The 16,357-nt window shown below is 40.9% G+C and overlaps 1 protein-coding gene across 1 annotated transcript; it reads left to right on the top strand.

The window, feature by feature from the left end:
• The first annotated feature begins 7,091 nt into the window (after positions 1-7,091).
• On the top strand, positions 7,092-11,247 carry SPINK7 (serine peptidase inhibitor Kazal type 7). The gene is made up of 4 exons (XM_039239408.1): positions 7,092-7,253; positions 8,738-8,763; positions 9,480-9,604; positions 10,967-11,247. The coding sequence occupies exons 1-4, from the start codon at positions 7,193-7,195 to the stop codon at positions 11,010-11,012; spliced, it is 258 nt and encodes an 85-aa protein (XP_039095339.1). The 5' UTR covers positions 7,092-7,192; the 3' UTR covers positions 11,013-11,247.
• Positions 11,248-16,357: the final 5,110 nt, after the last annotated feature.

Below are 16,357 nucleotides of genomic sequence, written 5' to 3'. Positions count from 1 at the left end.
GTAATGGAATACTACACTTGCTTATTCGTTTTACTGCTTAATTATGAAAATTATTTCTTTTGGAATCTGAAGGCATATAATAAGCAACACATCTATGCTACAGCTAAATTTGGAACAAAATTGAAAACAAAAGAATCAACCTAATGGAGAACCAATGGACACATCTCTTACTAATAAGGATAATTATGAAAGAGGTGGTTGATATTTATATCTGCGTACTGATTGTTGAAAAGTGGCTCAGTCGGTTAAGCCTCCACTGCAGCTCAGGTCATGATCCCGCAGTGCGTAGGTTGGAGCCTCGCGTCGGGCTCTGTGCTGACAGCTCAGAGCCTGGAGCCTACTTCAGATTCTGTCTCCCCTTCTCTCTGCCCCTCCCCTAGTCATGATCTGTCTCACTCTGTTTCTCAATAATAAATAAATGTTAAAAAAGAAAAACTTTTTAAAAATGAGCTTTCATTTTGCTAGGTTGGGTTTAAGGTCCATCATCAAGTGTTATTACTGAGGCTCCCCTGAATTAAACTCACCCCAAATTGCAGGCTAACTTGCAAGACCATACCCTGCACCTCACCTGAACAATGACCAGAAGAGTCAACATCTCATACACACATGTAAACAGCTGTTGGAGCCTTTCTACTTCATATTCATGAATGAAGTTTACCTTAATGAGAGAAAAAAAATGTTCATGTGCTAAGAGAAGGAGGGAGAAAGAGTCCCTAGAACTTCTGGAGGGGGGAGTATGTTTTGGAAAGGAAGAGTGGATACCGTATGACCCCCAAGTTTTAGCATTTTTAATCCTTACTCCATTCCATCCTTCCTGTTATATCAGTCAATAAATTCTTTTTGCTTAATCCATCTTAGATGCTGTCACGTATAGCTGAAAGGTCTTGACTAATACACGGTGATGAAGCCCTTACTATATTTGAGGCTGGAGAAATGAGAAAGAAAAGTGATCAGCCTTTGGCTTCAGTGCGCTCTGTGCCATTAGCAATTGCTGCCACTAGATGTCAGCCTCACTCTTCCTCCTTAAACCGACTGGTTCTTACTCAACCAGAAGTGTCCGCATAGCTCTGCTTTCTCCATCACCTTTCCAGCGAATACACAGCTCAGTTCTGCTGGCAACAGGGCTGGTGTCGTCTTACATCATCCTTCCTCCTTTCCATGGGCCCTTGGTCAGGAGGGCCCAGTAGGGTGACTCTCTGGAGCTGCGGAAATAGTGTCTGGTCTTACTGTTTAGTCAAAGTAAGGAAATCTACAATATAGACCTCTTGTTAATTTTGAACGTATTGTGTAATTTAACATTATTTCATCTTTCCATCTCTGCTTTCAAAAATAATAAAAGGCAGGCCAGAGACATGGAACAGAAGAACGATAAATTTATTTATGTAATAAATACAATTAAGAAATGGAAATTAATTGCCCTCTAGGCAGAAGAGTCAGAGAGAGACAAGTTTGGTAAGAGAAACAAGATGTGGACATAGTTATTTCCCGGCCATCTGATCCGGACATGCTACATTTAGGTGGTAACCATCTGAAAATATGTAGGTATAATCTTAGGTCATAGAGACTTTTGCTTAGCTGATAAATCTTTTTATAGATTTATCGGCACTATGAGCTAGTAGCTAAGAATCAGGCAGAGGATCTCTTTCAGCTCTAACGGGCTCCTTTATCTTCTGGCCTTCTCCACCGAAGGGAACTCTGCAGAGGGGTCTTTGTTCAATCAGACAACTGTGACTTCAATTGAAAGGACGATTCGGAGTCATATGGGAAACAAGATAGAGGAGAACGTGTTAAACACTTTCACAGTTTCCTCTTATTGAAGTTACATTCAATCTAAAATGATGAATTTCATTTAAGCTCCAATGAGGTATGTTTTATTTCTGTTCAAATTCACTGATGTAAACCAGGTGATTTCTCCCCCACTCTGGATGAATTGTGTTCTTACCCTGCCTTGTGACTAATGATGTGGAATCTTAAAACCATTAATTTAGTAATTATCTGTGGAGTGGTTCTTAGTCTGCAAGGTACTGTACTTGATGCTGGTAGAAGCAAACAAACAAGGTAGGCAAGATCCTGTTCTCGCAGAACCTGCATCCCAATGGTAAGAGATGAATAATATACGAATTAAGGAACCAGCGATATCAGGTAACAACAAATTCTGTGATGAAAATGAATAAAACAAGATCACATAATAACAAGGAGGCATCGAACAGGAATTCAGCAAATAGAAACTAAATGAATGTTTGGGACCATAAACTCCTAGACACAGACTCAACCTGAAGTCACCAGAGGGGAAGTTTGTAATAGGAACTAATAAGAAGAGAGACTCATGGAGAAAAGACCATCTCAAGAAGAAAACATAGGTGAAAGAATTTTGTAATTGTTTCTTACATAGAATTCAGTGCAAATTGTGTAGTCTAATTACAGAAGACATGGGCTAGAGCCTGAATGATTTACAAGTTGAATGTTTTAAGGAAAAAGCAGCCATTTTACAGAATCCTGGAATTGGAGAAAATGGAATCTTTCAATAGGCTTGATATTGCCTGTGGCCATCTCAAGCTCTTCTCTCTGCACCACTGAGTCCCTGGCTTTCCCGGGATGGCTCCTTGTCATCATTCAGGTGTCTGTCCTCAGCATTCAGGTTCTGAGCAGCCTTCTCTAATCACTCAATGCAATTTGTTCCCTATTTCTATACTACTCAGTATCCCAATACCATGATACAGCTTCTTTCAAATGCTTGTCAAAATATGAAATCACCTTACTATATTATTTGCTTCCTTATTTTACTATATAAGAAAGTAAATTCTAAGAAGTAGTGTCTTTGCCTTATTTATCTCTGTATCTCTAGTGAGGATCATAGTGATTGGAATAGCAAAGGGAAAAGGTGAGTTTGATTATAACTTGTGTTTCACTGTTATTAAGTAATGCTATGTTAGTATGTCAGGGTATAGAGGACTGACGGGATTATATACTGTAAAGGAAATACTAAAGAAGTTGATCTGTTTCATTTGGAGAGGAAAGACTTTGACAAGGCTCTCCAAAGCTGCCTTTGCATATCTGGAGGGCTACACTTGGAAAGAGAGAGAGCAGACTCAGTCTATTGGGCTCCACTATAAAGAACTAGAAAGTCATAAAGAAGTGGAGTTCTATTAAATATGATCAAGAACTTCTGAGCATTGCAAACAGAACAAAACTTCAGTGATCTTCTTTGGTAACAAATCTTTATGTTGGACGTCAAGACATTATAGGAAATTAGAGTAAATTCTTAGTTTTCAATGTTGAGGAAAACACTAACATCTCTTTAGATGTTATTTAACGTTCATAAATAATAACTATGGCAAATTAAGTTTGAAGAAAAATGAGTTAGAGTATTGCAGAAATTTTAATAGAGGCTTTAATAAAATAAAGTCCATTGTGGATGTTCCCAAAAGAAACAGCGTTCCCTTCGGCACTGAGCACAATAGACATGATTTTGTCAATAGGAGCTGGAAACCCTATGTGTGTGTAAAATCTAAATCAGATAGTGTGAGGTCACCTGGGAGCAACATGAACCAACAGGAAAAAGAGCTGTTACTGTTCATTCACACCATCTTGCCCCATAATTGAAACTATTTGGCCTCATCAATTCAAAGGAAATTAATGAACCAAAGCACAGGATCCTTGGATGGACTAACTCCCTGTTCCCATGGGAGGCAAGGAACAAGTTCCTGCCAGACACAAGATCAAAGTGCAGATATCCAGATCTCTACGTCACTGTGGCCCAGTGCACAGAGGGGCATGAACACAGTGAGGGCTACGAAGAAGGAGGAGGAGGAGGAGGAGGAGGAGGAGGAGGAGGAGGAGGAGAAAAAGGAGAAGAAGGAGAAGAAGGAGGAGAAGAAGGAGAAGGAGAAGGAAAAGAAGGAGAAGGAGAAGGAGGAGGAGGGGGAGGAGGAGAAAGAAGAAGGAGAAAAAGAAGGAAGAGAAGGAGAAAGAGGAGGGGGAGGAGGAGAAGCAGAAGCAGGAGAAGAGGAGGAGAAGGAGGGGGGAGAAGGAGGAAGGAGAGAGGGGGACGGAAGAGGAGAAAGATTGTGAAGGAGCCACATGGGGAGGGGAGAGGAGGGCAGAGAAGAGGCAAGCACTAGTCTCCCCAAATCTAGGTCATTGATTTTGAAACTGTCACAAGAAGGCCTCAGAGGTATTGAGTGGAGTCTGCGACGGATGCCAAGAAGGATGGAGCCCGGGGATTAGAAATGGGCCGGTACAGCAGTTAGGAGGAAAATACAGACTTAAACAGGAGCGTCCCAAGGTCTTCTCCCCTACCTGCAACCCTCAGCTTTATTGATCATTTGTACAGATGAGTGTTTCAAGGGAGAGTTTTTAACCTGAAAACCTGAGACGCCAGCCTAGGCTAATGTCACTGGATGTGAGAGAAGCAGGAAGCATACAGGAGAAAAGGGACTGTCACAGCATTGCACCTTGGCTGGAGGAGGGTCGAGGACGGAGAGGAAACTTGTCCCCTGACTCTAGAGGTCCCCTGTCCCCACTGGAACGCTCCTTCTTTCCGTCCGAGCCTCACACATGAAGAGGCCGAGTACTCCGGTCCCGCACTCAGCTCCTGCTGCCTGCTCATTTAAACATCAGCTGTGCTTCCTGCCTGCTCTGATTTTATCAGCTTCACTCCTATCATTCCAATTTCCAATGTGTTTCTAGATCTACCTTTTAGATTTAGATTTGAAGCCAATACACTAGAGTGATTAAAAAGCATTGGCTCTTAACTGTAAACTAGCCATTTCACTAAGTCCCTGTTGCCGCAGCTAAATACCAGGACACATCCACACAGATCATAAGATTATTTTAAATGAGATTGTGCACACACTAGGTGTAACACAGTTCTGGCACATAGTAAGTACACAAAATGTGGTTGACTTTCTTATTGTGTCTTTCTCTTCCTACAGCCATTACTCTATACCTGGATTACTGCCCAGCCATGGTTCTGGCTTGCTTGGTTCCCTCCAGCTAACCGACCCAGAAACTCTGTATTCAGATCCTGCTCCAAATGGATTCTACCACTGTTTGCTAGCCTTCTAATGGGTCACCTTTCTCTTCCCTGTGATACCTTAAATCCACTGGGGAGAAAAAGTCCCTAATATTCTCAGATTTTTTGATCGTTTTATTTTTTATGTTTTTCTGCATTAGTCCTGCCTTGCCTTCCATAAAATGGAGCCATGGTCCTCGTCTGGCAAAGCCTTAAGTTTCCTCTCCCCTTGCAGGAAAGTCAGGAGGAATAAAGAAACCTCCCTCAGCCTAAAGGGACTGCTTTTTGTCTTCTTGAACTTCATCTTTCACCTCCAAAGGATCCTCCCTCTATAATTCATGGCTCATTGTACAGCTTAAAATGTTCTTCTATTTATAAATAGCTGTCCAAACCTAAGCAACCCATGTCTGATAATTTTATCTCACGTTTCCTGAACTTTTTAAAGCCAAAGAACTGTTTCCACCAATCTTTTATCTGCTTTACATCTGTATACACCCTTGAAGATTGTTATGTCAGCCCCACTCCTGAGAAATTAATCTGACATTTTGCCTACTAGCCACAGCCTCTGTAAACAATTGTTCATATTTCCTACACCTACTGCTACTACTAACTTCATACGTACCCTGAACTTTGACCTCTAAACTCATAACTGCTCACACCTTGCATAGTCTATCAGAACCTTCTGGAACACTTGACTCTCTTACAGGCCTATGTCCATCTTTATGGTTCCCCTCCAGTCTCTGACGTATGCACTCCCTATCCACAAAGTCATTTTTTTTCATCTCTTACTCAATATCATAACATATTTTGGTAGAAATATTCAGCACGGCACTGATTGAACCCACAAAACTCTAGTGCTAGTTTTGTTAAGTGGCCATTAATTTTTATTTCCATTGTTGACTGTCTGACATTCTCCCACTGATGTCTGTACCAAGCCTCTCCATCTTTCTCCAGCTTCCAGACCAACCCAGTTTTTCCTGCAAAAGGTAACCCCAGAACTTAACAGTCAGAGCCAACCTTGCAATGGGTACCCCTTCATCTTTCTTCCTCTCCCTTTGAAAATATGTCTCTACATTTGTCTGTTCTTCTCTGTCCCCTGTGACAGAGGGAATGGTGTTCCACCTTGTGTTCTTAATCTGATTATTTCCTACTACTCTATACTGCTCGAATCAGCCACCCTCCATCATGTATCTTAAATTCTTTCTTCTTCCCTTTGGCTGTGAGGCATGATCAATGTATCCTAGACTTCACCGAAGCTTCAGCTTCTTCCACTCCCCCCCTCTCTTTGACTATCAAACGTCCCCCTCAAATTATAACGCTGTTTTCTACTTCATCCTAGCCTCTCTTTGAACACATTCTCATTTCTCCTTGCTAAATGCACTTTCAAAACTCAACAAAGGCACCTATTCTTGAAACAATGGCTTTTTCTCAGTATTCATTCTCTTCAAACGCTCATAGCAAACAATAAAACTTATACAGGACTCTCTTTATTAGGGCATTTTCTTCTCTCTTTTTCCATTACCGAACTCCTCATAGTCTCCTCCATTAATTAGTGGCATGATCTCATGAAGATTACTTAAATACTCTGAGTCTCAACTTACTCACTGGTAATATTAAGGTAATAAGAATTCTTTCCTCAAGGAGTTGTCCTACAGACCACATTCCATATTCTAACTACCATGCATGAAACTCTAATTATGATGTTTATTTTTGCAAAAGCAAACAGTATTTTCTAAGGATGCAAAATATAAAACTAAGTGTGATCTGCTGAATCTGAGCCTAATATTCTTTATTTGATGAAAGAAAGTTTGATGTTTTAACTTATTTCATAACTAGGCCAAGCAGCCTGTACTTAATTTCTTCTACTCTATGGAGTAGAATTCTAAATAACAGTGCGGCCCCTCCCCCGGTCTGGTGCAAGAAGGAAAATTCTTCCCACCTCAAATAACCAATTGTTCGGTCAGTTCATAAGTAGCAATTGAGTGACAAGAAGCGCAACTAGCCAGGGTGTGACATTGTGCTTTGAGAGCCTCTCAGAGCCAGCACTGCCTCTGGATGACCTCACAGGAAAGGTGGAGAAACCAAGCATGGGCATATAAACATGACCCCTTTCTGAGGGTATGGCTGATGTAGCTGGTGTGACAGCCCAGAGACCTCTGCATCACAGCCATCTCTACCATGAAGATCATTGGGGGCCTCTTCCTGCTCTGCACAGTGACCCATTTCTTCAGCAGCTCTGGTGAGTTAAGGGCAGAAGAGTGCCCTCTGTAGCCATTAAGCTTGTCTTCTCAAATAACCCCTTCTCAGCATTTGAGAGAACTATCTGGTCATATGGATTTAAAGTGTACTAGTTTGTGGAGCACCTGGGTAGCTCGTTTGGTTAAGCAGCCGATTCTTGATTTTGGATCAGGTCACGATCTCGTGGTTTGTGAGTTTGAGCCCCGCTTTGGGCTCTGAGCTGGCAGTATGGAGCCTGCTTGAGATTCTCTCTCTCCCTTCCTCACTTGTGTTCTTTCTCCTTCTCTCTAAAAATGAATAAATAGGGGCACCTGGGTGGCTTAGTCAGTGAAGCTTCCGACTTGGGTTCAGGTCATGATCTTGCGTTTCATGGGTTCAAGCCCTGCATCGGGCTCTGTGCTGACAGCTCGGAGCCTGGAGGCTGCTTCTGATTCTGTGTCTCCCTCTCTCTCTGCCCCTCCCCCTCTCATGCTCTGTCTCTCAAAAATAAATAAACATTAAAAAATTTTTTTAAATCAATAAATAAATATTTTAAAAATTATAAAGTATACTGATTTGTAATACAAACTGTCCTGGCCTGGGAAGGGATGATCTTGTGGACTAACTGGTATTGGGGGATTTGGCTCTAGTGTCTTTGCTTTTAAGGATTTTCATTTTCATCCATGGAACCATAAAAAAAACTAATTTCTTTATAAGTCTACTTAATTTCATAAGGATACTGGAAGTGGTTGGTGTTATTAGATGCTATTCCTCAGTGTAACAACACAGAAAAACTTGGATGCCTCTCCAAATCAGTCCAGGAGGATCAAAATAAAACCCAATTCTCCAAAGTCCCGGAGTCAACAATTAGGACTTTTATATGGTGAAAACTACTTAAAGAAATTAAGATTCTAACACCTTAACAATATTCAGTTCCATTTCTTTCTTAACGTTTATTTATTTATTTATTTATTTATTGGTTGAGGTGGGGAGAGGACAGAAAGAAAGGGAGAGAGAGAATCCCAATTTGCGCTGTCAGTGGAGAGCTCAATGCAGGGCTCGAGCTCATGAACCACGATAGCTGAAATCAAGAGTTGGATGCTTGACCAACTGAGCCACCCAGGCACCCCTCCATTACATTTCTTTATGTCGGTTCGGAGGGGAGAATATCAATGGTGGCAGTGCTTCAGGCTCTTAGGAAGGGTGACTGCAATACCTTCTAGTACCATCTGACTTTGAACATTATCAAAGACATGATGAGCTCCAGAAAATGTCTCCTGGTCAATAAAGGAGGAAACAGGTTAATTCTCTTGCCTGAATAAAGGGCGTACCTTATTTGGCTTCTTCAGCAAACAGATGGAGTTTTATATAAGAACAGAGTGTGAGCTGAGATTTCTTGCCAGAGCAAATACAGAGTCTTACTCTCTAGGCCCAAATTTACATTAATTAATGAGACTTCAAGAATTTGCTCTATTTTTAACATTTCCTTCTCTAACTCTCTTTCAGAAGCTGCTAGCCTGTCTTTAACAACAGTGAGTATATTGAATTACATTTAATTTCAATTCCTATTGACATTTAGTCAACAAATACTTTTTGAAATATATATGTAGAATTAATTAAGTGTGTTTGAGGGGCAGAAGGGGGAAGCAGACACAGATTAAAAACTCTCCTCTGCTCTCCAGAAGGCAGTTGAAGAAATAAGACATACATATAAATAACCGTAGCCTAAAAATAAAAATCCCAAGTTAAAAGAGAGAGAGATGACTTCCAGCTGAGGGGTTGGTAAAGTCTTTATGGATAGGACAACGTGGAAGAGGCAGGACAGTTACCTTGGTTAATTGCATGGGCCCTAGATTCAAATCCCAACCCCATCACTAACTGCTTTTATGTTATACAAGTTCTTTGTTTTTAAGCCTTAATTTCCCCATCTATAAATAGGCGTAATAGTTGAACATACCCTATTCAGTAAACAAACAAACAAAAATCATGTACAACTCAAGATTAATGCCTAGCATAGAGATTCTCAGGAATTAATAGCAGAGTCTCCTAGAAGTAACAGAAGTGGTGATAGCAATACTGGTATTTTGTCATGGTGGTAATATTATTAGTAACAGAAGTAGCCACAGCAGCATCAGAATATCTGATCTGGGACTCCTAGGGTGGTGTTTTGCCTTTTGCCCAATAGAGGCCAGCGTAGCCTAGCTTGGGGGCCCAAGAACAGCAGAACAGTCTCTTGTGTCCATTACAGGTGGACTGCAGCATTTACAAGAAGTACCCAGTGGTGGCCATCCCCTGCCCAATCACATACCTGCCTGTCTGTGGTTCTAATTACATCACCTATGGGAATGAATGCCACCTATGCATTGAGAATCTGTGAGTACCTCATGGGAAGAAAAAAGAACAGCAAACCTCTCCTCCTTCTATGAGCCTGTTTCACTTTCTGTAAGCTGTGCTTATTCCCACCTAGAAGCATTTGGGAGAGAGAGAAAACTGACCGACTTGTGGTCAGGGTAGGCTTGGCCCCCTGCTCTGCCAGCTTGAACTCGTTCCATCCATCACCCAGCTGCTGATTCCTGTCTCAGTTGAGGGAGTTCAATAAGACCAGGAGCCCAGAGGTTCTACAGAGGCACCAGAGGCACCAAACTAAGGGGATCATTTGGGGGTAATCTCCAACCCCAAGTTCAGCTTTTGGCTATTTCCAGTAGTGGAGTTCCACACACTATTTTGTTAGAAAAAAGGATCTTGAATCCTACACTAAGAAAATCATTGAAACCCACTATCCCACATGATTTCTAAGAGACTTATGGCCATACTGCTTGATTCTTAGACAAACTGTCTAGAGAGACTTTACCCTCCTCAAATTCCTAGTGGCTCTATTGCTGGCCTTAAGGGGGAAAAGGGGAACAAGGCTATTGTAGTTTGTAGTTTTTTTTTGTTTTGTTTTGTTTTTTATCTAAAAGAGGAGAATGTAGCTGTCAGTGCTTCCACCTGGGTCCCACAGGCATGTTTTGTTTCAGTATTTCATTTGGCCTGCACAGTATTCTTGAAGGCAATATAACTAGGTACTTGCCAGTTCTTTAATGCAAAACAGGCACCTTCACATTTATTACTTTATGCCAAGTTCACTCTGCTCATTGTTAAGCCTCTTTCAACCACTGAATTTGGGCCATCCGTCTTCACTCTTAATATTTTTCATCTTTGTGATTATCTTACAAGCTGGAATATCAGGTTGGGCCCTGAGCCCACAAAGATATGTCTGCATCCTTATTTCTACTCAAGAAGAGGGAATCTTCAGAAAAGAGAAGATGCACACAATTGGGCCCTTGGTCTAGAAACTAGCTTGTGTTCAAGGGTGCTGAAGGGGGACATGGGTGGCGGGCGGTTCTTACCAATGAAGGATCCAGAGTCATCACAGGCCTTGCTGTGATGAGCAGGAAAAGATGAGGTGCAGGCCACCTCAATTCCCCAAGTCAGAAGCTCTCCTTCTTTGTAAGATGCAGGATAATCGGGCCCAGGCTCTGGGGTCAGTGTAGGCTGGAAGGATCACTGGACTAGGGAAACTTGGCTTTTGTCTCTATCTGAAACTACCTGTGGCAAGGACATTCCTTTTCAGGGATTCTGTTTCCTCATCTGTGACATTAAGTTCTGCCTCATAATTTTTATGATTCCTTTCAGTTCTGGCATTATATAACATTTCCTCTTGTTTAATGAATCCCGTTCTGCGTTTCCTCATAGGAAAAGTAATGGAAAAGTTCAGTTTCTTCACGAAGGAGCATGTTAACTTCCCCACAGACATGGATACAGAGTGATGACGTCTTCACCATCATCTTCATCATCCCTGGGCTCTGACTGCCTTTTCCTTCATCTCAGCCAGTGCTCTGGGTAAGCGCTGAGAAAGACAGAGTCATCTTTGTTGAGCAGAGAAAATTGTCGTGGTCCTCCTTAAACTCATGCCTTGCTGACTTCCGGGCCTCTTTTTGTACATCAATAAAAGAATCCTAGATGGTTTATCTTTACTTCTGCCTGTATGTGTTCCTTAGTTTGGGATGTGATATATCAGTTTAAAAATAAAACCAAGGAAAATATAAATCTTCTGTAGGAAAAAATCTTGCATAAAGAATTCCAAGTGACTTCTAAAAGACAAGGGCAAGCGCACACACACACACACACACACACACACACACACACACGCACACAGACCAGTGAACATCTTACCCTCTCCTAGAGTCTTTACTTTCCTTAATCAGTACCTGTCACTGGGAACTAGTTTGTGGACCATACTGGTTCTTTATGTTAGTCTCTTTTCCAAAGTCCCTCAGAAGGAAAACGCCTTTACCCTGGGCGCCCAGGTGGCTCTGTCCATTAAGTGTCTGACTCTTGATTTTAGTTCAGGTCATGATCTCATGGTTTGTGAGATGGAACTCTATGGCTGTCAGCTCAGAGCCTGCTAGGGATTCTCTTTTTCCCTCTTTATCTGCCTCTCCTCTCTGTCTCAAAATAAATAAATAAACATTAAAAAAACCAGAGGTCATCCCTGCAGATAAGACTTTCCTGCCGATTTCTTTCCATGAGCATTCAATAATTTCTCTTTTCCTGTCTCTCACCTTGCTAACTTCCTGCTGTAGCCTTAATAGAACATCCCTGGCACTGACTATGGCCTTGTTTGAGCTCCTTTCTAACACTTGTCTTCCACACCTGTAAAAGGTAGATACCACTGTGTACCATAACAACATTGACAGTATTGGCAAGTTGTACATTTTTGTTTTAAATACAGAGATATGTAACTCATGCCAGGGGGTGAAGCTGGAGTTCCTTCTATAGAGAATATTGATGTGACCATTACGCTTTGAGGAAGTCTCAGTGCTAGGCATAGCTCACAAGAAATTAGTGACCTAGTTTGGGCCTTGGTGTACTTTCATGGCTCATATTCTCCTCCCCATGTTCACTTCTTTCCTCACGTGCTCCAGAACTAATTTTGGCCCAGAGATTGAAAGAGGATAGTCGTGCTCACTACCTATGGGCTGCCCTAAAGATACAAGAAGGCCCATGGAAACCTTATCTCCTTATAAACTCAAGAAGAGAGAGACTTCACAGTTATGGTGATTCCATAAAAGTGGTATAAAAAGGCTTGTAAACAGTTGACTTGCACCCTTATATTCTACCTCTAAATTGCTATAAAATCACATTAAGTACCTACTCTGTCTCCATGATCATGACACACCTAACATGGTCAGGATGATTGGGATAAAACATGGGTCTGAATCAGGGTCAAGTTCAAAGTTAAGGCCAAGCCAGATCATGGTCAAGTCAACTATGGAAACTGTGAAGAAGAGCAAGGATAGGGAAGTATCTCAGAAAAACAGAATTGCTGAAGTAAAAGTAGCAGATAGGGAGAAGTTGTGATCTGGACAGTTAAGGGCCTAGAATAGGTGGTCAAAAGGGCTTGCTGGCTTAGCTCTCTTCAGGTTGTTTGCCACCTTCATCAGCTCTCACTTCCTGGTTCTGAGCTCCCCCTCCCCACCTCCCTCACCACCCACTGGTGTGATCCTCTCCTGAGCTGCTCACACCTGCTGGTGGGTATGGAGCATCCCCTCATCTGAGTGGCACACCCTCCGCTCAGTCTCTCAGTCTGCTATGCTCTTCTCGTCACGCCAATTCCTCCCACCTTTTCACATCCTCAGCTTCTCTTGTCTTTCCTTCCCCTGGTTTTATTTATCCCTGCATCTGACACTGTTTGCCCTGTCTTAAACAAGCACCAGCATTTTCCTGGTTCTCCTCACCAGTCTTGCTTACCTTATCTTCAGTTGCTTCTACCTTCTTAGGAGCCTTGATTTCTGTATTTCTCCATTTGCCTCACCCCTTTCTCTTCTGCTGCTATCAAGTTTTTGGCTACCTCAGTCCTTCCCATTCTTCGTCTGACCTCACTCACATCTCCTTGGCTGACCTGAATCCTCAGAAGCTCATTTCTGTGTACACAAAAGCTCTCTTCCTCCTTGAAGTTAGATTGTGATAAAGACCAATGCATGAGCATTCGCCTACCCTGTGAGCTCGTCTTCACCTTGGTGTATGGTACAGATAGAAAAATATATGACAATCCCTGCCAACTGCATGTGAAGATCAGGGAAACATATCAACAAAACCATGATACAAAACATGGGCAAAATACACACCTACATTAGAATTCCTGATTGTCAAGGATGAAAGAGAGCCAGTCAACAGCCTCATTTTATGGATGGAAACTCTGAACTCCCCAAATTGAAAATGTCTATTGTTCACATGGAAGAGGAGGACAAGAACCCACATCTGCTACCCCCAATCCAGGGACCAAAAAGTGTTTCCAGAATTTCATCCATCATACCTCAATACCCTTGAAAATCAAATTCCTTCTACTATGAAATGACCCGGTGTATAACATCTGTAAAGCACTCAGAGTTCACAAAATACTTTCATATTTTCTGTCTCATTTAATCCCCACATAACTCATAAGGTAGACATTGTCAGCCAAACTTTTCAGGTGAGATAAAAGAAGCTTCCAAAACAAAACGAAGGGTAGGATTGTAAAACTGTGAATGGTAGATGGTTCTACGGGCTCAGGGTCTAACTAGCATTTGCTCTACACACCACGCTGTGTAAAGAAAGTTAGGAAACATCTCGCTTTATTGCAGACCGGAGCAGCATTAGTTCTTCAGTCTATACTGCATCCAAAGCAGATGCTAGTTGTTGATGACACTGCCCCCTTTTCTCCCAACATTTACCAAAACTCACCACCTAAAAGAAAGGTTCTGATCTTTCTTAAATTGATGAGATTTGTCCTACAATTGATACATCCATAGAATCCTTTTAATATTTATAAATGATGTTTAAAAATAGTTACTGCTCGGGGCGCCTGGGTGGCTCAGTCGGTTAAGCGTCCAACTTCGGCTCAGGTCATGATCTTACGGTTCATGGGTTCCAGCCCCACGTCAGGCTCTGTGCTGACAGGTAGCTCAGAGCTTGGAGCCTGTTTCGGATTCTGTGTCTCCCTCTCTCTCTGACCCCCCCCTGCTCACGCTGTGTGTGTGTGTCTCTCTCTCTTAGAAATAAATAAACATTAAGAAAAATAGTTACTGCTCTTCAAATTTTAGAATTAACCTGTGGTTAAACTGTAGTAGAATGAATTATGGTATACAGAGCAGAACATGTATATTTTTAATGTATGAAATGTAAAAATAAAAATAGAGGTGACAAATCTTTAGAGAAAAAAGTTGATTGGGGGAAGTGATTGGAGGAGTAAAGTAATTTTCTTGCAGGATTATGAGATGCTATCTAAGGATGAGAATGATAGTGACTAAAATATATTATTTAAGGTTTTAAAGGTAATATGCAGAATGTTTGAAAAGTCATGATACACTCATCAAAAATTGGGAAGAGCTAAAAGTCATGATATACTCATCAAAAATTGGGAAGAGCTAAAAATGGGAAGGTAATGTAAATTCACAATCTTTCCTTAAGAGATGAGAGTCAGTAAGTAACTTTTTTGTTAGTAAATCAAGAAATAGTGGTACAAGTATACTATTGAGAATTATGATGGTAACAACCTTAGAAGAGAAATGGTTAAAATTACCTCTCACTGAAGTGTGATATTGACAATGAGGACTTTGCTTTTCATTGTAAGCTCTTTACCATCAATGGAATTTATACACACACACACACACACACACACACATTTCATACTATGGTAGGTATAATTTATATCCTTTCTTCTCCTATTTCCTTAACAGGAAAAGTAAATCTTTGCCACAGGAACACTAATAACCATACATGTAAATGTAAAGCAGGTTTATTTTTAAATTTTTACCTCTTCACGTTTAGGTCTTGGAGGAAAAATTTTATTCAATTTTACTTGCTTCTCTGTGTGTTCATCAGCATTGGCATCACTGAAGTCTCTGGCATCCTCATCATCTCTGTCTTTGTTACACCAACCAGCTCAGGAGAACCCAACAAAACTTGAGACAGGAGACCCGTGTGTTTACATGAACCTAAAAATTCACCTGGTGTGTGGTTGTGGGTTGGTCATTCATGTGTGTGATAGCTCTTTCCTTACTGATAAAATCAAGAGAATAATAATCCCTAATTTAATCTGTATATTGTGAGAGAATGCAGACGACATATGCATTCACACACGCTTCGTAAACTACAAGTCCTATAGAAATGAAAGGGTTGTTATACAGAAACCAACTTGACAATAAACTATTTAAAAAAAGAAATAAAAGTGTTGATTATGACCTGTATGCCTTCCTTCTCCAATATTTACCCAGGCCCGAACACATAGACCACATTCTTAGAAATATGTTTGGCGTGTTGGAAGTAACAACCCATGATCAGCAAATGTTCTGGGTTCTTTTTTTCTTGGTTTGAGATAAATTGGAACATGTTGGTTCATTAGAAATTGATATGAGAAAGTGAAAAGGCAAATGTACAATATGAACGTATAAGATTACATGAATTTACTTATATGGTTTGTCCCATTGAATATGGCCTCACTTAATACCATAAGACTCTGATGAAAAATGAGATAGTCAAGTAATCTCAAGGGATCTCATCACAAAATACTTACTAGTTTTGAAAAGATAAAGAGTAACTGTAGAATGGAGAAACTATGCATACACTAACCTGCACAAGTGATCAAAGTTAGCATTGTTTGTGAGGGAGCAAAATCAGCATCATGTATACCATCTCAAAGTATACTGTATGAAGAATATAGAGTAACTTCTGTATTTCCCTGCCAAAAATGCACAACCTGAACATAGCCACTAGGAAATGGCAGACAAATTCAAATCCAGAAACCTACTGTAAAATAACTCATCTCCAACTTTCAAAAACCAAGAATGGGTCTTTTAAATAGTATGCATTGAAAGAGACAAAAGAACATGACAATGCACGATCTTGAATGAATCTTTTATTATTGTTGAGAAATAGTTCACATACTATAAAATTGGTGTTTTGTTAAATTTTTAAAATTGACGTGTAATTAATATACAGCATTATATTAGTCATAAACATTCTGGTTTTTCAAGTGTGTAATTCAGTGGTTTCTAGTCTACTCACAAAATTGTGCAACCACCACCACCATCTGATTTCAATACC

This window comes from Hyaena hyaena, unplaced genomic scaffold (assembly GCF_003009895.1).
Source record: "Hyaena hyaena isolate Hyena2069 unplaced genomic scaffold, ASM300989v1 scaffold_157, whole genome shotgun sequence".
NCBI lineage: Eukaryota > Metazoa > Chordata > Mammalia > Carnivora > Hyaenidae > Hyaena > Hyaena hyaena.
The sequence above is the reverse complement of the archived record's forward strand: the minus strand, read 5'-3'. Positions and strand labels throughout refer to the sequence as shown.